Source organism: Glycine max, chromosome 4 (assembly GCF_000004515.6).
Source record: "Glycine max cultivar Williams 82 chromosome 4, Glycine_max_v4.0, whole genome shotgun sequence".
Classification (NCBI taxonomy): Eukaryota; Viridiplantae; Streptophyta; class Magnoliopsida; order Fabales; family Fabaceae; genus Glycine; species Glycine max.
Genome location: NC_016091.4, coordinates 14,971,756 through 14,999,229, shown reverse-complemented (window position 1 = coordinate 14,999,229; position 27,474 = coordinate 14,971,756). Strand labels below are relative to the sequence as shown.

At 37.3% G+C, this 27,474-nt stretch overlaps 1 protein-coding gene and 1 long non-coding RNA gene across 2 annotated transcripts; both read left to right on the top strand.

The window, feature by feature from the left end:
• Positions 1-645: 645 nt before the first annotated feature.
• On the top strand, positions 646-5,607 carry LOC100806481 (uncharacterized). The gene is made up of 4 exons (XM_003522808.5): positions 646-1,563; positions 3,846-3,901; positions 3,989-4,181; positions 5,099-5,607. The coding sequence occupies exons 1-4, from the start codon at positions 910-912 to the stop codon at positions 5,450-5,452; spliced, it is 1,257 nt and encodes a 418-aa protein (XP_003522856.1). The 5' UTR covers positions 646-909; the 3' UTR covers positions 5,453-5,607.
• Positions 5,608-7,610: 2,003 nt separating this feature from the next.
• LOC121174830 (uncharacterized) lies at positions 7,611-11,482 on the top strand. Its single transcript, XR_005891273.1, has 2 exons — positions 7,611-8,581; positions 11,190-11,482. It is a non-coding gene; the product is annotated as an uncharacterized lncRNA (long non-coding RNA).
• Positions 11,483-27,474: the final 15,992 nt, after the last annotated feature.

Below are 27,474 nucleotides of genomic sequence, written 5' to 3'. Positions count from 1 at the left end.
AATAATATTATATTAACATCCCATCACAATCTATTATGTGTGATTAATTTGTTAACTTTTACTATAGTTATCGCATAAAAATTTATTTTAATAGATGATGAGACTAATAAATAAAATGGTTATCAAATTATTAGGATGAAGATAAAGATAAATACATTTGAGTCATTTTAAATTATTTGAATTTATTATCATTAAGTGGTTATGATTTGGCAAAATTAGAGTCATTAGAGGTTAACAAGGAATTTTTGTTTATCATGGATAAAAAAAAACATGGGATTATTTGAATTTATTTTAATTAAGTGGTTCATTTTAAGGCCTTATATTTATCCTAAATTATGGTAGGATTCACCACCAATCAAATATTCTTTGGAATAATTTGAAAAATCAATTGAAAGTTGAGAGACAAATTTCTCCTTTTCTACCCATAAATTACTTAATCACATATTCAAATTTTAAAATTGGATTGAAACAAAAATGAGCTAAAACACCTCTCAACTAGTCTTATTATTTTATGCGATAACACAGCCTTAAAAGTAATCATACGGATAAGAATTATAATTAGATAATAATATAAAATTAAACTATTAGATAATAACCTAATGTTTGATATGATAACACGCCTCTTTAAATAAAAAGATATGGAAGCAACAAAATAGTACGCTGGTTAAATTAGCAAGCAGAGACAAATCCACCCACGTATCTTACTCGACAGCAGCTCCCCCACACATCAAACGACAAAAAGGCACTGTTCCCCTTTTCGTGAGTTCTCAAACTCCACACAACACACTGCTTCTGCTTTTCCTTTCCTTTTCTTTCCTTTCCCCGTACCATCGGTTCGCTGCAGCACACCATTAAAACCACTCCCAACACAACACAGACTCCGAAACGAAACCCGAAACCCTCGTCGCAATGGCGGAGGAGGAAAAGCATCGGCTCCAAGAAGACACCGACAAGCTCTTCTGCTCCTACATAGGCGCGAGCTTCTCGATGTTCCTCGCCATGCTGGCGAACAACTCCGTCCCAGCGCTGCAGGGCAAGGTGCGGTCCCTCTCCCTGCGCGCGGCGGAGGCGGCGGAGGAGCTCCGGCAGATGAAGTCGCGGCGGCAGGAGGACTCGAAGGCGAACGCGCGCGTGGTGGAGATCTTCGCCTCGCACCGGAACGCGTGGCAGGCGGAGGAGAAGCGCCTCCTGCAGCAGATCGACGCCGCGGCGGAGGAGATCGCGTGCCTGCGGGGGCGCGTGGCGGAGCTCGAGGACGCCGCCGCGCACGGGGAGAGGGACGTCGCCGAGAGGGACGAGATGATCGGGTTCATGTCGCGGAGGATCGAGGAGGAGGGATTGGGTGGGAGGGAGAGGGAGCGCTACGGTAAGAAGAGTGAAGAGTGGTTCCAAAAAGTAGAAGATATGGTGGGGTCCACCGCTACGAGTTTGGAAGAAGAAGAAGAGGCTGATGTTATCTATGAAGAACAGCATAGTCAGCATTTCGGGAACAATAATGGCTTTGATTCTAAGTTTATGGCATCTGCTTCTAAGTTCTGGGCTGAGAAAGCCTCACTTTGTCAGGTTTGTGCGAATGTGCTTCACTTTCATTACTACTACCTGTTTTGAGCTGAAATTTTACATAAAGTGTGTATATTCGCTTGTTTTGATTAAATAATTGTCTTTTCTTGTCTTACTTTTGGGCAATGCTTGTTAATCAGCGCATGCATAAGACAAATTGGAAGTTTAGTTTACAAACTGGAAAGTCGAAACTGGAAACAGGTGAAGATGACACTTGCAATTTTTTTAATTTTAATCAAATTTGTTTTTTATTCTTGTGAAATGAGGATAATGATTGCTTTTAATTACTCGAAAATAAATCTTTACATTTGACAATAAATGAGGAATGAGAGTAATTATATGTGGGGACTAAAAAGTGAAAAGGGGATTAAAAAGTTTTTTTAATTTTTTTTTTCTAAAGTGGTTGATGATTGATACTTTATCTGGTGTGAATAAAAAATGGTTTACGGCGAAAAGTTTGGTTCTTTTTCAAGGGATGACCTGGTTTAAGATTCTGGGTCAAGATGTTTCTGCTGGGTTCTAACCCTGTGCACTGTTCTTTTACCGCACCACTTTTTGCTCGATTTTCAAGGTTATGGGCTTTAGGAGGTTCCTGTACGGCAGAACTTTTGCGTTGTTAGACATGACTTTTGTATGAGGAAAAAGGAACGGGGTTTGTAATGGCAACTAGGGGTCCGAGAGGCCTTCTTTTTTCCTTTGGAGTTTAAGATGGAGTTGGTTAGGTTCATAATGTGGTTCCTCATGGTGGAGCCATGGACCATCCAATTGTTATTTGTCTGTTTCTTTCCTTTGCTTGTAGCAATCTGTCCCCTATTGCATGTTATGTTATTCTGCATGTCTGGTCCCACTTTTCTTTCAGCAGGCAATAGTCACCATTCTTGTCCAGTGCTGAAATCTAGGAGCCTCATTCTCTAGGTTATTTATTGTCTGTGCTGGGGACATGATTGCTAATTGCTCAAGCCACTGATATTTTTGTTGGTTGATGCATGTTTGGATTATTATTGTTTGCATACCCCAAACTATCGTTTGGACTTGAGAGTGTAAATTGAGTTTCATCCACAAATAACTTGTTTAGCAAAATTATGATCGAGTTGTTTGCAGTTTGCACTTGCATTTGGGTTCCAAACTCTTGTGTGAGCACAAGTGGAAAAATGTAACCTTTATTTGTTGGGGCAAACCATAGTTTGCAAATGATAATCTAAACACTCCCTTACTATGTATTGATTGAGATAGAAAAACATCTTGTTCTTTGCTACCACAACCACCAGTTGGCAATCACATGTTTTTGTAAATAAATAGTGGTTGACTTTTTTTTTGGTGAAGTAAAGAGTGGTTGATTGAACCAAGAAAACATACAATTCAGAATAAGAATATTCTTAAAAGCATCCACTAGGGAGAAATTAGTTGGTCCTTTTGTTTTAGGTTTTAGACATTGTTAGAATTGGTTTTGAAAGAATTGATGTTAACAAAATGAAATTTGGGTTAGGAAATGATATTTTGAAAGTGAGTTTAAAATAATTGATTTTGTTTAGATGATAAAGTGAAATCACTTATGAAGATTTGTGTTTTATGGGTTCTACTTCCAGAATTAATTCTTATCAATGAAAAAAATCCAAGAGTTTTATCTTTGCTTAAAACAAATTCTATTCGCCTTAGAATTTATTTTGAAAACATAAAAAAAAATACCCTAACAATCTAATTTACTGTATAACTTAATTTTTTCTCCCCCCAAAACGTGAAGTCTCATGTTTCCAAACGTGCTAATAATTGGTGCTCTAGGTGTTTTCTGCAGTCAATTTGATTTTTCCCCCTCATAGTATCTTGTGCATAACATGAGTATTGAGTAGTTATATGTTTAGTCACTCCTTGTTCTCTTGATAAAATTGTCCCTTGAACACTATTGTTTGGTTGTTTGTTTCTAAAAGATGGTTTTATTGAGTATTATCAGCCAATAAATAAATCACATGGGATGGCTTAAGCAAACTTGGTATTTATTAAAATCCATTGATCACCCTTCAACTATTTGACATTTCAGATAAGTGATCATCTTCAATCTGAATTCTTACTTTTGGAAGGTATTAAAGAACCACTCTACCTAAAATTTTATAAGACACCAGGGATGGAGACTTTTGTTTCAAAAAGTAATGTTAAGACCTAAGGTCATTTGACTTCACATAACAGTATTTATTCCACTTTAAATAGAAACCATTATGTTGTTTGCATTTCTCAGTGTAATTTACTTGGCAACTTATAATAGGCGACTATGGATGTGTATACTCTTGCAGGATGTACAGTATGAATCCCTTGAATCAATGTATAATACAAAGCATTTTGTTGCAAGGTAAATAATTGATAGTCTAAATGTAGATAACTTCTATAGCATTTGGAATTAATCCCCAACTAAAAGAAGGGTCATTTTTTTCCTCAGAAGGGAGTCTCCCTGGAAGGTTGATGGTGATTCTGCTGGAGTTTCCTCTAAACTTAAATTACTTGAACAGGACTTACTAAATCTGGAGAAGATTGGTAAGAATGATCCATCCAAGGTGCCATCCTTGATTAAGAAGCAGGCAAAGAGATATCAAGCAATTTCAGAAAAAATTGATGATTTATGCAGAAGAATAGTAAGTAACTCATGTTTTATTGCTTTTTTTGTTTTAGGTTTTGCTATGTTGCAAATTGTAATTAATCTATAAATTGGAATCATAATGATCATTTTTCACTTTTGCTTATAATACTTAAACATCATCTAATGATTTTAAAGACACCCATGGACCCACCTGTATATTTTGAAATTTGTCTTTTGATGTCAGCTGATATGTAAATTGCATGATGTCAACTGCTGCCTTGCAGTAAATTTCATTTGTACTTTCTGTCAGTTGGTCTCTCCTATAAAACTCTATTGAGAACATTGAATCATCGTGATGCTCTGATAATAAATTCTCTGATAGGTCAATCTGCTAATATAATTTTTCATTGGTCCCAAGCTGATGGTTGTGTGCGTGAATACCATATTTATTCCGTGTGTTATATACTTGGATAAACCAAAGGTGATTATCTGTAGGGTGGAACAAACTCAGTGCCAACTGATTATATATTTTTTATTTTTGTGTGCCTATCAACTGTTTCGTCCCAGAAGATGAAAATGATAGCTTGCATTATTTATTGTACTGTGCACGTAATTAAGGCAAACAATGGAATTACAATTTTGTGCTTCATGCAAGCATGATGCACAACATTATGGATAAGGATTGTAAGAGACACCAAAAATCTCATATTAGTATATTGTTTCAATTTTGTATTTCATGCAAGCATGATTCACAACATTAATCTGTTTTGAAGAGTTAACTTTGAAGTTTACATTAGGTAGAGGCACCAGCTACTATGCGTGTATTTTCTTCCAAAACAACATGCTCACAGCAAGCCTGCTTCTGCTGATATAATCCTTCATTGCTTCATTTAGTTAAAGTTGGACCATTTTCCCTGTCACATAAAGTTTCATGGTTTCATTTTTGGGCGTGATATCTTTCTTTTTGAGCAGGCTAATGATCCTTGCGAACCCTCCCTCAGTACAGAATTTCGAACGCAAACTCAAACGGAGTTTTTACTGGAAGCATTTCGGCTTCAACTGGGAGCATCTGAAACTGGACAGAAGCTAATGGCACTGCAAACTGAAATTGGGAAGAGCCATTATATTTATAGGGATGAGTTAAGCGAGACTACACTGACCACAAGACGGTCTTTCGACTCTATTAGGAACAACTTCAAAGAAATCCAGCGAAATCTGGAGATATGGTTGGCCAGAATTATTGGCGATCTTGAGGGGATTCTTGCGAGGGAAGGTGCATCTCGTGTAAGAGAATATTACATTTCTAGATATCCTTTTGTTCAATAGAATATGAGAGACTGGTGGTAGCTAGCTGTAGGAAAAGCCTCACCTCTCAAGCTAACAAGTTATCTCTTGTGGGTATGTATATTCTTTCAACTCATAAAAGTGGTAGTTGGATATCCCTCTGAAATTAAATCATACCAGTGCTTCTTATGTTGGCATATTCTTGAATATGTTTTTGTTCCCTTCACCCACGTGGACATCCATCTTAAATGCATTTGTCCATTTGCTGATGGAACCACTCATTTGTGACAGCAAAAAAAACAAGAATAACGGTTAAGATGCATTATATCACTAATCACAAAGAAACACACATTCCCATATCCATTTTCCTTTTCAGTTTGTCTTATGTCTCGTGGAGGACTGTTGCCGCTTCTTCCATTTTTCTGTTTGTCTTCTTATGTCTTATATTGTCTTAATGGCAAGGATTAGAAATTATAATACAGTTCCTCGTCAAGAGATCAATGAGATGTATTGAATTAATTAATTAATTAATTAATTAATTAATATCTGGAAATATCGTCCAGTTGTTTTTTATGGATAACATGGAACTCGTCATGAATTATTATTTGATATCTTGTTTTTTAATTGCTAAATGACCCTCAAGGTTATTTTGTTGACTACCTCATTTATACTCGCATATTTTTCATGTTTAATAATGAACTTTACAAGAATTGAAATGATTTTTAATGGAATTTTTTGCAATTATAAAATTTAAAATGCCATTAAAATTAAATTCTAACCCATTTATGATATACATGTGATTGTTTTTTTTTGGGTTCCGGATGAAAAGGTAGTGAAATCATTTTTAAATTTTAGCTACTAAAGCAATCATATTTTTTCTTTATATAATTTATTTAAATGATGGTAGTCAAGGATTTCTATTTGAAGTTTAACAAATCTCAAGAGATTTTACTTGATTATACGGCATTTAGTTTCATGGAAAACTTGTTGAAATTTCCACTAGAGAATATGGTTGGGTCAAAATTTTATATCCGTTAGATCTACTGGGATTAAAATCAATGATTAATATAAGTATGAACTACAATGAAAATGCCTAAACAAGATAAAATTAAAAAAAAATATTTTTCTTTTTTTTTCTCTCACCGAAATTTTTCTCACATTCTGCAACCACCCCTCTCTCTCCGACCCCATTCCGTCATCACCACCACAAAACTCTTAGCCGCAACCTGAAAGATTATCGTCGTCGTCATTGTAGAAGAATCACTCGCTCCTGACATCCTCAATATCAAAATTAGACCACCTACACGGGGTCGTTTTCAAATTCGATGGCGATTCTTGTTTTTTTTTACCTTGGATTTGATTATTTCTCTCAAACACACATTTTTTAGTAGTCACAAAACATAACCTTAGATCTGGAAAAAAACTTAGATCTAGAATGCAACCTCGACATTTAATGCGTTTGTAGAGGAATTATTTGTCGTCGAGCTTAATGCGAGAAGGGAACCACGACGATTTCCATGCTTGAGACAATGACTGGATGTAGACTTCGACGATGAGTCTTGGCAAAAAAGATGATGAGATGCCATCATTGGCATTTACGATGTTCTTTGCCCCGACAAAAAGAAAAAAAAAACTAATTTGATCAAATGTGTGCACTTACACGATAGTCCTCGCTTTTTTTTTTGGTTTCACATGATGTGTAACGAGTTTGAGTTATGCACTCTAGATCTCGTCATGATGTAATAGCTATGGTGGGAGAGAAGGGACAATGGAGGATATGAAGATTGAGCGGAGAGAGAGAAGGGGAACAATTAGGTATAAATTAGAAAAGAGAAAAAAAAAGAAGAAAAAAATAAAAATCCATCAATTTAAAATTAAATAAATTTAAGGATATCCAAACTTGTTTTCCACATTGGGAGACTTATTATTGACACTTTCCCACACTAGCCTTGGTGGCTAATACACACCTAAGTTGAGCTTTTCTATAATTTATTTTCTTGTGTGCCACATGGCACATGGAAGGGAATCGTTGAATTTTATTTGTGCCAAGAAGCCTGTTTTATTTAAACTACATATGATTTTATGCATCTACATGATAATGACTTTGGACGGCTTACACCTTTGCTTATTTGTGAAGTTATAATATCTGTGTCATTCATGTAATTAATTAGTATGTATTTAATTTACGTGGATACGGACATTATGTATAGGAAAATGTTTGATAATTATATGTTATATGTTATCCTATATTTAGAGAAAAAAAATATTAATATGATGATATGATTTTTTTTATTTGTGATAATATGATTTATGATATAATAAAAAGAGAGAAAAAATAAAAAATATTAATGAGATGATAAAATGAAGAGTGATTTATGGATATGACCTCTATTGATATCTATTTCAGAGATAGTCTATAATTGTATTTATGTTTTGTCCGATTGAACTTAAATTTTTCAGATCTCATTAATTAATATACTATAAGAAATTTCACTAGTAAAATTTTCGTTCAATTTAAAACCAATAAAAAAAAAAAGTTTTAATGCAGGTGATTTAACCAGGCACCAAATTTATACACTTCAGAAGTATGGTTATTAAAATTTAAAACTAAGGCGGAAGAAAAAGATATCACCCTTATCCTCATCGCTTTTCGGTTTTTGTTTGTTTGTTTTTGTTCACTTGCATGTCTTACGTACGACTGTATTTATTCACATCTGCACCAGTCTTGAGTCTTGACCAAATCAAGAAAAAGGCAAAAACCTCAATCAGAAGGCAATAAATAATAGCGAAGCTCTTACATTCACCGTCAAATGAATTAACATATGACTCCATCGTTTTCGGCCGGCTTTGTCACCTTCTTAAAGCTCAATTCAGATCACTGCTACCATTTCTTCTTTCTGGAATCACTTAATCCATGGGTGACAATGATGGTCATGATCCCTTATCAAGCAACCTTGTTATCCTCCTCATTGCCGTGCCGCAGCTTTCGTTGTCTCAATCTACCATGTCATAGCTATGTGCTGGTTCAACCAGCGCATCGCAAACCGAAACCCACAACAACAACGGCCACCACAGACAGAGGGCACTTCCTTGGTGTCGGTGGCGCACATGATTCCAACCCACACATATCACAAGAAGAAAATTGATCGTGCGGTTCAAGCCGACCCAATAGTAAGTGAAACTTTAAACAAATTTTAAGAGAAACTCTTTTACTTAAAACTAGTTGGATACCGGTAGGTTCACATGGGTTACGTTTATCTCTACATATATATGTCTGAGAGTTGGATGCCAAGTCCTTTTGCTAATATATGTAACTTTCTACTTTTATAAAAATTAATAAAAAATATTTTTTGTTGGTGAGTTTTTTTTATTCACCTAATATATAGACATATGTCGGACTCGAATCAAGTCTTTTATGACCATTGTCATAGGACAATTATCATAGGAACTAAGGACTCTGGTTGGTGAGTTTAAAACTTAAACTTCAGTAGCCTTATATGATAGACAAAGCTAGACATAGGAAACCCAAAACCAGAGGCCCAAGAGGAAGAATACACCTCCTCAGCATTTCCACGATTATGTTTAGCTTTTGGCGCTCAAAAAATGTTGTTAGTATTCTGTTAGTAAGTTTTGCAAATCCCAATCGTGCTTGCCATTTATTGTTGTTGGCAGCAATTCCGTTATTTGTTTGTTATCTGCTTTTTCTTGTATGTTTGTACCCTGCACGTGCCTATATATAGCTATTGCACTGTAGGAGGAATAACAAGAAAAATATCTAGCTCTGTCTCTTTCTCTCTCTCTCTCTCTCTCTCTCTCTCTATTGCCCTTCCCAACAATTGGTGTTCTTGTTGAGCTTCCATGGCGGAATCAATGCGCTCCAAGTCCAACCTCAATCGACTAGAAGATGCCATAGCCAAACTCACCACCATCCAGTTGTCGATGTCCACCAAATTAGACGACCTCTTCCAGAAGCTGGCGGTTATGGAATCCACCCAACATTCAACAATTTCTTCTTTGATGCATTCTCCCTTTCCTTCTCCGCCTGTTCCACCATACCGAATGAATCTCGAAGTCCCACGCTTCGATGGGTTTGATCTTGTCGGGTGGCTCTTTAAAATAAACTCGTTCTTCGACTACCATGCCACGCCGAAAAATGAACGGTTGACGATCGCTTCGTTTTACATGGATGGTCCTGCACTTGCATGGTATCAATGGATGACATGAAATGGACAAATCACTTCTTGGACTGGCCTCTTGGAGGCTTTGGAGGCTCGCTTTGCATTCTCTCACTATGAAGATCCTACAGGTTCTTTGTTCAAGCTCACCCAGTAAGGGTTTGTCAATGACTATCTCTCGAAGTTTGAAGCCTTGGCTAAGTGAATCATAGGCCTTCCTCCCCCTTTTTTGTTGAGTTGTTTTATTTCTGGTCTGTCTCCAGAGATCAGACACGAAGTTCAAGCTCTCCAACCTCTCTCAATGATTCAAGCTGCAACTCTAGCTCGCCTCCAAGAAGAGAAGCTTCATGACTAACGCTGGCCATTTCGGCCTCGTTCCTACAACCAGAGTTCCTTTGTTCCTCGCACCACTCAGACAAACCCCTCGCCAACCTCACCCTAACTTCCACCTCCACCCTTACTTCCTACGCCACCTAAACCACCAATACCTTTCAAACGCTTGTCCTTAGAGGAATTAGCCATGCACCGAGAGAAAGGGTCATGCTTTAACTGTGACGAGAAGTTTAGTCGCAGACATCAATGCTCTTCCAAGCTATTACTATTAATAGCTGATGACAACGAAGTAGCTCAGAAGGATATTGCGCCAGATGAGACATTTTCAGTGACAAAGGAGCAAGATGACCAATCTCAAGCCTAAATTAACTTTCATGCCATTTTTGGACATTTGGCTCCGGAGACACTACGACTGGTGGGTTGTGTCTCCAATAAGAAGGTGCTTATCTTGATTAATGGGGGTAGCACCCATAACTTCATCCAAGAACATTTGGTAGCCACTCTAGGTTTACGCGCGCAACCTACTCAGCCTTTACGAGTGATGGTTGGTAATGGTGATGAGATTGATTGCTTGGAAGTTTGCGGGGATGTCTTGGTCCAAGTTCAGGGGCATAAATTCATAGTTTATTTTCATGTTTTACCATTTTGCGGTGCAGACCTGGTCCTAGGTGTTCAATGGCTTAAGTCACTGGGTCCGGTTTTGATGGATTATATTGACTTGACTATGAAGTTCATGCACCATGTTGAATCAAATGGCCTCAGAATAATTAAGAAGGGAGGGTTGAATTAATTATTAATGTGTCTTGACTAATTAAAATTTATCCTTCTTAATATTACTAGATTCAATTAGGCTTTACTACTAAGTTATGAGAAAGTAAAGAACAGAAACAATAACTTAGACAAAAGTAAAGCAGAAATAAAAAGTGCACAGTGGAAAAGTAAAGAGTGTAGGGAAAAAGAAAGTAAACACAAGATTTATATTGGTTCGGCCACAACCCGTGCCTACGTCCAGTCCCCAAGCAACCCACGGTTCTTGAGATTTCCAATAACCTTGTAAAATCCTTTACAAGCAAAGAGCCACAAAGGATGTACCCTCCCTTGTTCTCTTTGAACAACCAAGTAGATGTACCCTGATGTGCCATTATTTTCTCCTATTTCTTAACCCTTTTTACACCATTTTAAGTACTAATTAATCTTAATTGTCAAATTAATTAGGCAGTTTTATTATTTGGACCCATTCAGCTAATTTGATGTTTTTAATCTAATTTCAGGAATTAATGAAGCATTGAGCTTGAATCCAGAATTGGGCTTGGACTTGAAGAAGGCAGACTATTTTATTCTACAAAATTTTATCTTATCTAGACTTTATCTTATTTAGATATTATTTAGATTTGATCTCATCTAGATATTATTTCATCTAGATCTTATCTTATCTTATCTTATCTAGATTTTATTTTATTTTATTTATGGGCTTGGATTTAAAATAGATTTGTAAGCTTTGGGGCTGGAAAACTATATAACAGCACCAAGGTTCTAGTTTAGGCTTCTCTCCTCCCTTCTATTCTCTCTCTCCTGTTTTCGTTTTTAGTTTTAGGCCTCTATTCTCTTTCTCCTTTTTTTTCGTTTTTGCAATTCCAATTATGACTTTTCATTTTAGCAATAAAATTTCGTTCTTCAATCTATAATTTCGTTCTCTATTGATTAATGAAAGGCTAAGTCCCCAGCGTTGTTTTCTCTTGAGGATCAAGCACAGTTCTCTTTGAGGTTCTATTATTACTGTTAAATTCTGTTCAATTTTTCCTCTTCACTAATTACTCTGAATTTGTTGCTATTAATTCATGCATGCTTAGTGTGTGATTAATTGTCTCTGCGCTTAATTTACGTTCATGCTTAATGATCATTTACGAGTAATTGGTGTATGTGTTGCTTAATCACATAATGAATGCCTTATGTTAAATTTTGCTTAGTAATTTAATTTAGGGTTGGATTAAGTGGTTGAACTGAATACGGATAAACTCTTGTAACCTAGGATAAGAGACTTGCTTGTGAATCAAGGGGAAGCAACGTGTTTTAATTCTGATATTTTCTAATTCACATCTATTCATTGTTTAATTTACAAAAGCAAACAACCCCCTCCCCATTCGTTACTATTTTCCTACTATCTGTCATGAACATTTGGTGTATCATTGCTCGTTGGGAAACGACCTAGGATCACTTCCTAGTTACTACATTTTAATGTTTATTTGATTCGGGTACGGCCTCGATCATACCCTCTACTTGAAGTGAACCACAAAGGATATACCCTCCCTTGTGTTCACTATTACAACCAAGAAGCTACCCGCTTCTTACACAGAATTCTCAGATGGTTAGTTTTTTGAATTCAGTGTTTGGGCAAAGAATTCTCAGACGGTTAGTTCTTTGAATTCTTTGTTTGGGGAATCAAAAGAATTCTCAAATGGTTAGTTCTTTGAATTCTTTTGGCAAGAGGGAGAAGGAATGAATCAAAAGAATTTTCAGACGGTTAGTTCTTTGAATTCTTATGGCAGGAGAAAGAAGGAATGAAGGAGAAGAAAATAGAATAAGCATAAGTTTTTGCCAATAAACTTTTCTTGACAAAACAAGTATTGAACAAAAACTCATAGAAAGATGTTGAGAATAATTGAATTGAAATCAATTATTTGAAATTCGTGTCATGGTCATATATTTATAGCCATTTAATGGCTCTTGAAAAACCAAGTTAAAAGTTGTGACTCTTGGTAATTTCTTCAAAACTAGTCACTTTAAAAGTTGACTCTCTTGAAAGCTAGTCACTTTAAAAGTTGTGACTCTTGAAAAAACCTTCAGAAACTAGTCACTTTAAAAATTGTGACTTTTGACAATATATTTTTCAAAATCAGTCACTCGTAATCAATTACCATGGACATGTAATTGATTACACATCAATAGATGTGACTCTTCATGTTTAAATTTAAAAATCAAAACGTTTTGAAACACTGATAATCGATTACAAATGTTGTGTAATCGCTTACACAGGTTTGAAAATGTTTTATCACAAGTTGTGACTCTTGAAATTTGAAATCCAGCGTTTAAAAACATTGGTAATCGATTACATGCCCATGGTAATCAATTACTACTTTGTAAAACAGTTATAAAATTGTTTGGGCTTCTGGTAATCAATTACTGCCTTCTGGTAATCGATTACCATAGAGTAAAAACTCTGGTAAAATATTTTTCTTTGAAAAATTCTTTTGGACAAATTGTGCTATTCAATCTTTTCTTTTGAAAAAATATTTTTATACTTATCTTGATGCTTTTCTTTGATTCTTGAAACTTGTTTGACTCTTGATTCTTGACTTAAGTCTTTGGCATCATCAAAATAAACTTGGAAAGCTTTGCTTCCACACACCAGGGGCAGGTGATAAAATTACGGGGTGATCGTGACGATGACATTTGTGGGATCAATCACCAGCAACTCCGGCGTATGGTTTAGACATATGGCGTAAGTGCCTTCTTTCACATTCAACTCATGGCCACTGAGCTCCCTTCTAACCAAAATCACCAATCCTCAATACACTCACCAGATATCACCTCCTTACTTCAACGTTATAATAGCCTGTTTCAGACTCTGACTACCTTACCACCACCCCACGATATTACTCACACTATTAACCTCCTTCCAAATTCTGTTTTGGTCAATGTTCGACCATATCGATATCGGTACCTACATTTTCAAAAACTAGAGATTGAGGCTCAGGTTGAAGCAATGTTGTGAAGTGGAATCATCAGACCCAATCAGAGTCCATTCTCATCGCCAGTTCTTTTGGTTAAGAAGCGCGATAGATCATGGCGTTTTTGCATGGACTATAGCGCCTTGAACGCCATTACCATTAAAGATCGCTTTCCTATACCCACAGTCCATAAGTTATTGGATGAACTAGGTAGAGCTTGTTGGTTTACAAAGCTTGACTTGCTGTAGGGTTATCACCAAATTTTAATGTGGGAGGAGGATGTGCACCAGACAACATTCCGAACTCACCAAGGACATTAAGAATTTTGTGTAATTCCCTTTGGCTTTTGTAATGCCCCTTCTTTGTTCTAGGCGATGATGAATGCAACAATCAAACCATATTTGCGTAAATTTATTGTCGTCTTCTTTAACGGCATTATGATTTATAGCAAATCCTTTGAGGATCATCTACTCCATCTTGATCGCACATTTCAACTACTCAAGGAGGGCCAATTCTTCCTTAAACTATCCAAATGTTGTCTCCCTTAACGTCAAATTGAGTATTTGGGACATGTGGTTTTAGAAGCAAGTGTGCAGCCAGTTCACGAGAAGGTCCTAGTAGTTCAGCAATGGCCAAGACCCACTTCCCTTCGAGACCTTCGAGGCTTCTTGGGTCTCAGAAGGTTCTATCAACACTTTATCAAAGGATATGCAACAATTGCAACCCCTTTAATTCATATCCTAACTTTGGAACAATTCGACTGGACATCAGTGGCATATTTCGCTTTCTTGACTTTGAAGGATGCAGTAAGCACCGCACCAGTACTGGGTTTACCGAATTTTTCCTTTCCATTTACCTTGGAGACTGATGCCTTAGGATCAGGAATGGCTGCAGTGCTATCTTAGCAAAATCACTCGATAACATTTTTTAGCAAACAATTCTGCCCTAAGCTTCTTCAAGCTTCAACATATGTTCGTGAGCTATGTGCAATCACTGTTGTGGTAAAAAAAATGGAGGCAGTATTTGCTTGGACATTCCTTCATTATCCTCACTGATAATAGGAGTCTTAAGGAGTTGATGGCTTAAATCATTCAGACCCCAGTGCTATCTTAGATTAATGGGCTATGACTTTACCATCCAATATAGGTCCACCCATTCAAATTTAGTGGTGGATGTGCTATCTTGCACTTCCAAGGTTTCCAGGGGTATGGTCTTCTCACTGTCGATGCCTCATTTCACATTCTTAACTGAACTCAAACGTTAATTAGCTGATCACCAAGAGTTCATAGCTCTCCGGTGAGACCTACAGGAACATCCAGATAATCACCCTGATCACACTTACATAGATGGTTTAATTTTGTAGAATGGTTGTATTTGGTTGCCCAGTAACTTGAATATCATCCCACTATTGTTGCATGAATTTCTTTCAACACGCATAGGTGGACATATGGGGATCACCAAGACATTGGCCAGATTGTCGAAAATTTTTACTTGGAGCACTATCAGGAATGATGTTTGTCGGTTTTTTGGTCAGTGCCTCAACTATCAACACACCAAATATGAAACCAGAAAACCAATAGGATTACTGGAACCACTTCCAGTTCCTACCAAGCCGTGCAAAGATTTGTCTCTTGACTTCATTGTCCGGTTGCCACCGTATCGAGGACATATGAAAATCTTGGTGGTCGTTGATAGATTCTCGAAAGAAATCCATTTGGGGATTCTTCCAACACAATATTTCGCCTACCATGTTGCCAATCTTTTCCTGGATATCATTGTAAAACACCATGGAATGCCTAAGAGTTTAGTCTCCGGTAGGGACCCTTTATTTATCAGCAAGTTGTGGCAGGAACTATTCAAACTCTCTAGCATGAAACTACGCATAAGTTCGGCTTACCATCCTCAATCAGATGGCCAAATAGAAGTTATGAATCGTATCATTGAACAATATTTATGAGTTTTTGTTCATAATAAGCCTTTGACGTGGGGAAAGTTTTTACCATGGGTGGAATGGTCTTGTAACACCTCATGGAACACAAGCACGAGAACTTCACCATTTGAAGTTATCTTTGGCAAGAAACCACCAACGATACTTCAGTATATAATGATATCTTCTATAGTTGAAGCAATAGATGCCTTATTGTCCATTGGGAGGCCATGTTTGATAGCCTAGACAGAAAACTGTTAAAAGCTTAAGACAAAATGAAGCACTTTGTTGATAACAATCCTAGAGAGGCAAGCTTTCATGAAGGAGACTGGGTTATGGTTAAGATCTTCTCTTATCGTCAATCTTTAGTGACTGGAACAACCCATACCAAGCGTGCAAAATGCTACTATGGGCCCTTCAAGGTAATAGAACGTATGGGAGTAGTTTCTCACAAACTCCTTTTACTTGAAGGATCTCGTATTCATCTTGTCTTCCATTGTTCACTTCTTAAACCATTCCTTCATGATGCTACAAATGAACCATAACCACTTCTGTTGTTGGCAAAGGACATGGAAAATCGTCCTGTGATCACACCTCTAGCTATTATCAGTACCTATTGGGAGGGTCCCAAGGATGATCCTCGCTTACAAGTGCTTGTTCAATGGGTAGGCCTTCATGTCGATGACACATTCGGGGAAGATTGGGCCTCTTTGAAGGAGATTTATCACCTTGAGGACAAGGTGATTTTCAATGATTCCGAGAGTGACAGACAAAGCAAGACACACGAAGCCCAAAATGAGAGGCCCAAGAGGAAGATTACACCTCCTCAGTGTTTCTACTATTATGTTTAGCTTTTGACGCTCAAAAAATTATGTTTAGTGTTGTCGGCAGCAATTCTGTTATTTTTTTGCTATCTGCATTTTCTTGTCTGTTTGTACCCTGCACGTGCCTATATATAGCTATTGCACTGTAGGAGGAATAAAATGAAAAATATCTAGCTCTTTCTCTTTGAGTCCTTACCTTCTTTTCTCTTTCTCTCTCTCTATACTGCCTTTCATAACATTATACCTTTGGATCAATCATAGTGTGGTTTCAGGTGATAGTGACAATGATAGCAACACATGTACGGTGTGCTTGGAAGACCGTGAGGAGTTGAGGACGTTGCCAGAGTGCATGCACTCTTTCCACATGCCATGCATTGATATGTGGCTGAGTTTGCATTCGAGTTGCCCTATTTGCCGTAGCAATGCCACACCTTCTCCAGAGGTGCTTCACTCCGACCATGATTTCAATTTTGCATATCATCAGCACCAACACAACATAGATATGTCGACCCAGTTAGTTGTCACACATGTGATGCGACGATGAAATAGTGTTATCTTGTACATTGTGCTGCTATGATGGAGTGGAGATTAATTCTGGGTTTTAAGGAGACATACACAACTGCAAGAAAAAACCTATATGCTTGTTAGTTACTATTTGAGTCATGAGATCAAGTATGGACGACCCTAAGTTGTTTTGCAGTTTGCACATATGTGCCAGCTGGGAAATTAATTATGCTATGCCGAAGAGTGCTATTTCTAGGTAAGTGTAATTTGATACACGTTTTATTATTAGTTAATTTGTTAAATGATTAATTCAAGAATTGACTCGTAAATATGTCATCTTTTAAAGTGTATGTTGAATTTGTAGAAAATATGAGTAAAAATATGTAAAAAGATTTTGTTGCTAATTATTATTATTATTATTATTATTATTATTATTATTATTATACCTACATGGGGTACCTTAGTAACTTCCTTACTTCTCTAAATGGAGGGTTGTGTATCAAGAATCTAGTGGCGGCTCTTATGGGTAAGTGGTTATGGAGATTGTTGTAGGAAGGAGAGAGTTTACGGGGAAGTAAGACTATGTAGGAAGGATGCGGGAATGTCACAATGGTGGAAAGATGTTATGAATATTTGTGAGATAAGAGAGGGGGAAGGGGGGTGGTTTCATAATAATTTGCAAAGGGTGTTAGGCAAGGGGTCTAGAGTTAACTTCTGGCATGATACTTGGGATCATCAACACCCTTTGAGCATTTTATTTGAGAGACTTTTATCCAATTCTTCACAAAAAAGACTCATGTATAGTGGATATGGGTCGGGGTTTGGAGGGAGAAGGAGTGGACACTGCTAAAAAAAGGGCTTTCTACGACGGTCCAAAACAGCATACAAAGACGGTTGTCGATCGTCGTAGAAGCTAACGTTGTTGAAAGTTAACACTTTAAACGACGGGTCAGAACACACCGTCTTAGAAAATAGCCACCTTTCGAAGACGGTGCTATCCATATTGACCGTCATAGAAAGCTTACTTTCTAAGATGGTGCATATGTAAGCACCGTCGTCGTAGCTCCTTATCTAAAAGTCAACAAACATTAGTTACAATTGCAACACAACTGATTTAAAAACCAATTTGAAAGACAACTGAAACATCTAGAGAGTCTTACAGCCAAGACCGTATAGTACTATGTGGACTAAATAACAATCATCATATAGAACTATGTTATCATTACCTACACTACAAGCAACCCTAAAAAGCATGGCTTGTAAAAAAGGTGAGCCAACACTAGGTGATTAGAATCTCCCTGCATAGAAAAACATGACAACTTCAATTTCAAAGTGAAGTGTGCTATAATAATGAAAACTATTATTGGTAAGCCAATTCTTGTATAACCAATCAGAAATCTAGTGTAACTATTTGGTATACAATAGTTAGTGGTAAGCCAATTCCAAAGTGAAGTGCACTCATAATCGTTGTTTAGAAATTATCAGGTGATTTGAAATTAGAACCAAATAAGGCTCATGAGATAATTAATCAAGCCTACTTCAGAAATCTAGTAATAAGGTTCATATGTTGGTGTCCTTTGAATTTCAATATTTAAACTTTATGATGTTGTTGGGTGGCAATTGTCAAATTTTAGGAAACAAATTTATTGCTAAAGTAGTTATTTTTAGGAAGCAAATTTAGATGTGATGTATAGTAACTATTGGAAATTCTATATGATGGGAGGAAACAAATTAAGTCTACAATTTTCATTGTTCGATAATGATCCCAAACTTTTAAACAAATCAATGTTTTTCATTTACAAGTTACTATAAAAGGACATCAAACTATTATTTATTAAGATTTTGATTTCAAGCTTATGTCCATGTTGTTATCATTAAATAAATGTATACAAAAAATTCAACATGTAAAGGCAAAATTATTTAACAGACAAAGTTTTCTATTTTACTTGTAAGCAAAAATAAGTTTGTTTAAAAGTTATTTGTGATAAAAAAAATCTAGTTATAAGTTTGGGCTAATGATATCTAGTTATCTAGTTTTAGCTTAGTCATAATTAGCACAATGAGAGACTTTGTAGCTTTTCTGTTTAAGCTCTTGCTGTAAAAGTTTAGATGTGTGCAAAAACTAAGTGATAAATCTCAATACACAAGAGATTAGTTTTGCTTATTTCCTCTACCTCTTTTACTTTCCATTCTATTTTCCAACACATTCAAACACACCTTTGGAGTACAAAGGTCTATTGACCGTTGATTTAATTTTAAATCTCTCGTAATTTTAATTCATCAAAACTTAAATTTAGCTTTCCAATATTTACTATCTTTAGTAAATTGTAGTGCACACAAAAACACCAAAAGAAATCAGCATTTATTCCAACTACATACATCAAATAACGCATATATAGATGACTAATAATGTGTTAGCCATGACATATGATAACTGCAAGCATGTAATGAAATTTAAGGTCCCACACAAAAAGTTAATCAACTTCTATTTACCACAAATGAGACTTAGGTAGAAGTTCACTTTCAAGCCCGATCCTCGGCAAATCACATAGTCGGCTACACAAATTACAATTCATCCTTTTGTACACAACACTGCAAGACCATGACAAACAGTTAATTAGTGAGATACAACATAAGGCCTTAATTTCTTCTTTTTGAGAAAACAAAACAAGTTTAATGATCAATCCACCTTAGAGTCTTAGACATTATTAAGTGCATTTGCTATTGCTTACTGAATTTTGGAATCATTGGCGAATAGACACACTGCTTGGATTTTCATTTATTACTTCAACATGAAATCTCCTAAACAAAAGCTGGTGCTAACTATTTATAATATCATAGCCAGCACTACTAATTCCATTTGATTTCATTACAACAGGGTTGTGCAGCTAGTGGAAGTATTGGCAAAGAAGATGTTGCCTTTGTTACACTAGGTGCTTTAGATTATGTCCCACAAACTGGATTCATGTTTGAGGTGGCCAATGGGGATAACAAAGTTTCAGATTGGAAAGAATGTTTGGCCACATTGATGGAGAAAGCAGGTAAAAAACTTTAGTGACTATTGACAGGGAATGGGTGTCCTCCCTATTGAATTGTTGATGTGCATAATGGTCTCAAATGGGTTTGTTCTTCATGAGAGGAAGGAAATCCTTGTGTTTTTCCTTACCTTAAAGTGGTCAAAATTGTTGCTTTCAGCCTATAACCACATATTTTGATAACCATTATTGATTAGAAGGCAAGAAATTCATGGTTTCTCTAATAGTAAGTGCTTTCATCCTATTGGATCCCTTAGCTAGTAGATTTAAGATAAATACATGCTTTCATCTGCCACTGTGAAACTTATCCCAGTCTATATAACATCTAGAGATGCAACTTAAATGAGCTGAAATACAACATGGATAAAAAAAAAATCTATCCAGAGATGCAACACAAATGAAAACAAAATTGGGGCAGGGGACCATAAATTCATGTACACTACTGTGTGTATGTTTGGTTTGCTGTCCAAATGTGGTGTGCATTCCAATGGACTTCTAATGAATTATGGTGTATTTTGAGTACTCTTACCAGTTTATCATATTCCAAAATTTTTAAAAAACTACATAGAAATCAAAGACTCAGTCAGAAGCAGAATCCAAAACAAGGATCAAAACAACAATACAAACTCATTTGAGCATTATCTCACATTTAATGTTAAATTAATTTATAAACGGAAGATAGTTACAATATAATTTTTTAACACTTCATGTGGATACAAAAGTGTGCTGATTAATAATGAAAACTTGTGGGGCTAAACCTCAATAAAATAATAACTTAAATCTATTAAACATTCTTTAGAATACAAAGACTTGTGCAAAGATGCAATAAGGCTGCTATGTAAATTTATTAGGCAGTGGGTAAATAAGGAATTTTAATTTTCAGAAATGGACCAATTCCTTGGCCCACCACTTAACATGTTGGTAATACTAGCCCCACCATTGTATTCAAGTTATCCACTGTAAACCAAACCTAGATAGATACAAATAAATTAAATACATCAAAGTTGTTCCCACTTCCTAATAACTAGCCTAGATCTACTCCTTAGAAAATGAGTAGAAAAATACATAGAAGATTCTCAAATGCTAATGTGACTGCTATACTCAACTTAACTAACTCAACACTTTTTTTTCTTTTTTGTTTGAAAAGTCTTGAGAAGATCACATGGTAGACAAGATTGAAGTTGAAAACCACAAAGCTACATAATGTTTGAAAGCCACATGATTCTTTGCATTTCAGAGTTGCAAAGTCAGCTAGTTCATGATATTCAATTTGAAAACCAGAGTGACTCATGATTATCAAATCAAGCTTTCCAATGTAAACATGAAGCCTATGCATAATCTCTAAGGTGATTAAGAAATATAGAATAAATGTGTTAGAAGTAACTAAATTTTTATTTATATAATAACCTGCAATGACTTACATTGATCAAACAGTCACTGTAGCAAGCCAAAAGTGAAGAAACAACATTGACAAGTGAAGAAAAGAACAGAAAAAACAGGCAAATAAGGGAGGAAAGAAGAACATCCTCTTCTCTTTGTTTAACCTTTTGGTTTTTCTAGTTCATAGTCATAGTTGAGCCATGCATTAGTGCCCCCTAACACACATATACTCTAGGGCTAAATTGATTTGGGCAATTTTGTTCTTTCTGTAAGTGAAGGGTCAATGGTAACCTATGGGTTCAAAATAGGGCTAGGTAGGGTTAACCCTTAGGCCAAAACCCACATCGACAACTCTACATAAAAAGAGGCAACATATATGAGAAATAAGAACGCACAAGCAAATGTACCAACTGAGCAACACACACAGCGGCGTAGCCTCACTTTAATAAAATTACATATAAATACCTGGGTACAGCTAGCGACTTGAGCTTGGGTCAACAGACGACTCGAGATGGCACGACGGGAGCTATAGAGATGGCACGACGAGAGCTGGGGTCAACAAACGACTAGAGATGGCATAGCGGAAGCTTCGATCAACACGACAGTGATGAGTGCCACAACGAGGGATTAGAAGATGAAAATGACAGTGATGAGCGCGTGTTTGGAGTGTCGGCAAGTGTATCAATTCACACAAGAAGTATATTAAACGGTAAGACCGAGTATCGTATCCACAGGGAATTTGTTTCACTCAGAAATTATACATTCAGTGAGCAAACATTTGTATAACTGAAAGCTAAGTAAATATCAAGTTGGGATTTTGTTCTAAAATTTATTTAAATACAAACTAAATATCCAAAGTTTGAGAATTAAAAATAGTCAAGTAAAAAGCGTTGGGTCGTTCTACTAAATGTTCCTTGATGTTGTTATGTGTTTTTCTCTATTTAATGATATCCTAGTGTTCTTATGCTGAGAAATTAGCCAAACCAAGATCCCTCTAGTGAATGAGCCTAACTCTCTTTAAACTTCGTCCTTGATCCCTCAATAAACTCAGCCTAAAACAGTTGCATTAAGTCTACAACATAATATGAACTAGATCGATGCACTCCATTCCTAGACAGACAGTTTTCTAGCTTGCTCTACCAAGTTCTAAGGCTTTAAAGCACTTCCCAATGCTAAAAATCCTAACTATACATACAAATGGGTGATCAAGCCACGAGCATGTAAAAATAAGCATAGATAGAAGCAATGAACACAGAACAACAACATTAAATAGATCATGGAAGAATATTACATTAAGGGTTCAACAAAACTTCCCAACCAAGAGGTTTAGCCTTCCATTACACAAAATGAACTATCAATACAAGGAAGAACAAAGTTTAAGAGGAATAAAATGGCTAAGAAGGATTGAGGATGTCTCATTCAACCTCTAGAACCTTAATATCTCTCCTCTAACCTAAACTCTCTTGGTGGCTCAATTTCTGTCACTTCAACTTCTCCCTTGGCTCTTTTTTTTTACTCTCTTTTTTTCTCCTTTCGAATCCCCTTGGCTCTCTTTGTTTTAAAGGCTACTTGGACGTTTCAACTTCTAAAGGCTCGCTTAGTGAGACTAGCTCGCTAAGTGAGAGTAAGTGAATTTTGACTTAGCGAGCTGGGCGCACTAAGCGTGAGAAGAAACAAACGACTTGTTGGGCTAGCTGGCGACGCGCTGGGCGAGCACATCTTTGACTGGTCCTCTTCTAGGGTTTCCCATCACACTAAGCGAGTTGTATGCCTCGCTTAGCGGATGTCACTGGCTAAGCGGATATGCCTCGCTTAGCGAGACACCAGTTACTTGAACCTTCTCTTCTTTTAGCCTAAAATTGAAGTGGTTTCAACGTTAATTCACAAAAATGGGAGCATCTATTGTATAAAATCAAACTAAACATGAAAATATGTATAATTCCTACAAAATGAGCTATAAATTGGAGGTAAAGCGCTAATTTTGTGCACATATTCAATACAAAACTTAGTCGTGAAAAGCGACTAACAAACTCCCCCAAATTTACAGTTTTGCTTGTCCTCAAGCAAAGAAATAACAGTTTACTTGTCCTCAAGTGACAGAATTCACAGTGGTTAACCAAAAATGTGTTTGTTCCAAGACATTCAATCACATGAACATAAGTGGCAAGCAATACTTCAACCAAGAGCCCTTCAAAAAGATATGCAGAACTTCAAAGATATGAACATGATCATTAAGCAACACAAATGAAATAAGCTAACAAGCAAGACATGTATCAAGGAACGTTCATCAAGCCTAATCCTCACAGTCACTGTTTCTCTTATAAGCACAAGTGTTTAAGGTAGTTCTTCAAATCAACAACAACACAAGTCTAAACTTTTGCATTTCATCTCATGTCATACAATCACAAGCACACGATTTGAATCTGAAGGACTTTCTTCGCTTGTAATGAGGCTGGGCTACAAACAATTCATGGTTTTTCTAGGATGGAAAACTTAGGTTCTATGAGGGTATTCATCCTTAGATAACCTCTTTTCCTTTTGTTCCCAACTTCTATTGAAATGCCACAATCATAGAAGACACTTAGCTTAAGCAATAGCACACATAAACTTTGCTTATTCTTAAAACTATTTTTTTTTTTGTTTTAGCAGTTTTTACTTGCTGCTTCTTGATGTAATTTTCTGTGGTTGTTGCTTGTCTTACCACAATCATCATCACCCAATACCTTCCCCCAAATTTGGAACAAATTTGCTTTGAATCATAATGCTCTCCTACAACCTAAAGAAAGGTAGATGGAGATTATAATTCAACATGCTTAGGGTTAAACTCAGTAAATTAGATTTAAGCTCAAAATGGGTGCAAACGATTCATCATTCATGAACAGGGTAAGCTATTTGGCTAAATGGCTAATTCAATCGATCACGGCTTTCATCATTTCCAAATCATGCATTCATTCAGTATTTAGAGATTCATGCAAAAATCGGTACTCGATGCTAGTCGTTCTCTCACGATTAAAGTTCACACAACTCACCGGGTTATGGCTAATGATTACCTTCACTATTTACCTACCAAACAAACTAACAATTTCACTCACGCCCCTAATTCATGTTATTTCTCTTCTAATTACCACATTCTTATTCAAAGCATGTGATTTAACATCGCAATTCACTCAAGTCATGCAATCAACCAAATTCAAAACCAATCACAAACACCATAAATTTAAACCAAAACAAACCATTGTGCATATAAATGTAAATTGTTCAAAAAGCAATTCACTCAAGTCATGCAATCAACCAAATTCAAAACCAATCACAAACACCATAAATTTAAACCAAAACAAACCACTGTGCATATAAATTTAAACCAAAACAAACCAATCACAAACATCCTGTCCCGGTGTAGGGTCGTCATGAGGTGAGGAGAGAGCATCCTGAGCTGGCAATGATGTATCCTGAGCTGGAGTGGGCTAGGGATCCCAAGTGCTCTGTGCTGCTTCCATATCTGTAACGTAATTGGCATCTGCAGTGTCGTCTCCTTTCTTAGTGGCCTCAATCGGTGTGGCAACAGGGGTGTCTTCAAGTGTCTCCTTAACCTCTACCTCAGCCTTTGGCTACGGCTCCTGGGATGTAGGAGCCTCACCTTCCCCCAAAGGAGAAGGATAGACTCCTGGTCAGGCCACCTGGGCCATGAAATCCCCCATGCTAATAATGGGCCAATACTGAGCCAGGTTATGGATACTCTGCATCACCAGGCATAAGCCCTAATGAAGGCTCTACAGCATCGGCACCATGGCGTCTGAGCTTTGAGCGGAGGTGCTGGAGGGTGTTGGAGGTGTAGGAGTGGGAGCTGGTGGTGCTAATGTAGAAGCTGGAGCAGAGGGGGCAGAAGAAGAAGGAGCAGAAGCGTCTGAGGGTCCTCGAGCCCTAGCATTGCGGGTCCCCAGAAAGGTAATCGTAGGATCATCTGGGTTCCAACAATTCTTCCTGATATAAGCCAAATTAATGGCAGGGTTGAGGGACTCAAAGGTCAACGAGTCTGGGATGACTCCTCTAGCGATGCATAAAGCAGTGATGAGGACAGGGAAGCCAAGCCAAGAGGAGTTGGACTGGGCCATTTGAGAAATCTGGCCTGAAATGAAAGATCTCACATCCATGTCCATCTTGGTCACCAGATCATAGACTAACCTCGCCCTGTCCATGTTAAGATCAAACATATGAGAGGTGGGGGCGAGGTTAGAGTATGAAAAGATGCTCCAGGTCTGCGCCAGGGTAGTCAAATCCTTCCTCAGGAGCTTCTAGGGTGCTCCTTCAGCGTTCAGAACAAAACCGCACCCTGGAATACAAAGTTTGGAAGCAAGCTCCTGAGGGTCTGGGTGTGTGTGACAAATCTGGAGAAAATGGAGTAGTGCTCTTCTGGAGCACTGGGATCTCCAGGAATATGTTAGTGACTCCCCATCAAACTTTATCAACTTGCCCCGCACTCTGACTTGCCTCGGGGACTTGTCCTCTGGATCATATAAATTGGCATAAAATTTCTTGACCAGGGCCACAATGCGACCATCAAGCTGCCTGTTCAAGGCTTTATGCCACCGCATTCTCTCGAGTTCCCGACAGAACTTATCATACTCTGTAACATATAAGTTAATGTTCCTCTCTGGAAGGATGTTCTGAGAGTGAACGTTCTACTCGTAGCGTTCCGAAGCGACCTATAAGATGAATCTTGTTGTGTCATATGGTTCTTGAGGTTGAGAGGCGGTTGATTTCCTTTTCCTAGAGGCCATTTGCATCAAAAGAATCACAGGAAAGAAAATTAGACAGGTTTATTCAAGACTGGAAGTAGAAAAATAAAACAAAAAAATGTATTGGGCGCTTAGCGAGACAGACTCGCTTAGCATGCCTTCAGAAAATAACATGATAAGCTTAGCGCATAGGGCGCGCTTAGCGCGACAACAGAAAAATAAAGACTCTGACTAAGTGAGACACCCTCGCTTAGCTAACATAGCACATTGGCTAAGTGAGCATGGCTCGCTAAGCCTTATTCTCTAACAGAGAGCTAATTGCACTTAGCAAGACAGGCTCGCGTGGCGTGACACACTACACAAGCTTAGCGCCAGTGGGCGCTTAGCCTAACTTGACCACTGGAACTTAATTGGCTTAGTGAGTAAGCCTTATTCAAAAATAGAGAAGAAATTGCGCTTAGCGAGTATGACTCGCTTAGCGCATGAACAAATTTTCAGAACAACTAAATTGCCTTGGGCTTAGCGAGACTGACTCGCTTAGCCCAAGCTTATTTGACTTTCAGAGGCACAGTGGCCTAGCGAGCGTGGCTCGCTTAGCCGCAAACAGAATACCAAAAGCCTCAAAGACTTAGACCTTACTAAACTAACTCACCTAGCGCGGCATGCCGGCTTAGCGAGTTCATACGAACTCAAAAATTAAAACTTGGAATTTAAACACTCGGTAAGCCTTAGTGCAATGGCTTAGCGAGTTCATACATATAAGCATAAATTTAAACAGAAATGATGAACACGCTTAGCAGGACAGGGCCGGCTTAGCGAGTTCATCATAAAACCCAGAAATTCATCCAAAATTGATTAACTCGCTTAGCGAGCAGGCTCGCTTAGTGAGTGCATCAAAATTTACAGAAAAATTAGGGCTTCGAAGCCTCAACTTCCTAGCCACTTTCAAGCATAGAAACCTAAGCAAAGCATATGAATGAACCTACATTACTTACGAAACTAAAGCCCTACCAACATATAATCAAACAACTAAGCAATGAACAACAACATCAACAGAAAATCACAATCACAGAGCAAACAAAATTGTCTTCTACCCTAGGGTTCAAAAACTGAAATTAAAAAGATAGAGTAAGAGGTACTTACTTGGATTGTAGAGGTTAATGAATAGAGATGAGGGCAAAAGAAGCAGAGAACAAAATGTACAGTGCAAGAATGCAGGTGAATGTTAATGATGAAATGGGAGTTATAATTTTGTGCACAAAGTAACTGCCTAAGGCAGTTATGTCTTATTTTTGGCAGTTTTGACTGTCTCGCTCAACGCGAGTGACTCGCTAATTGAGTACTCAGTGATGTTTGAATTTTCAGGATTTAAACTCATGCGCTTAGTGGGACAAACTCGCTTAGCCCAATTCAAGAATTAGA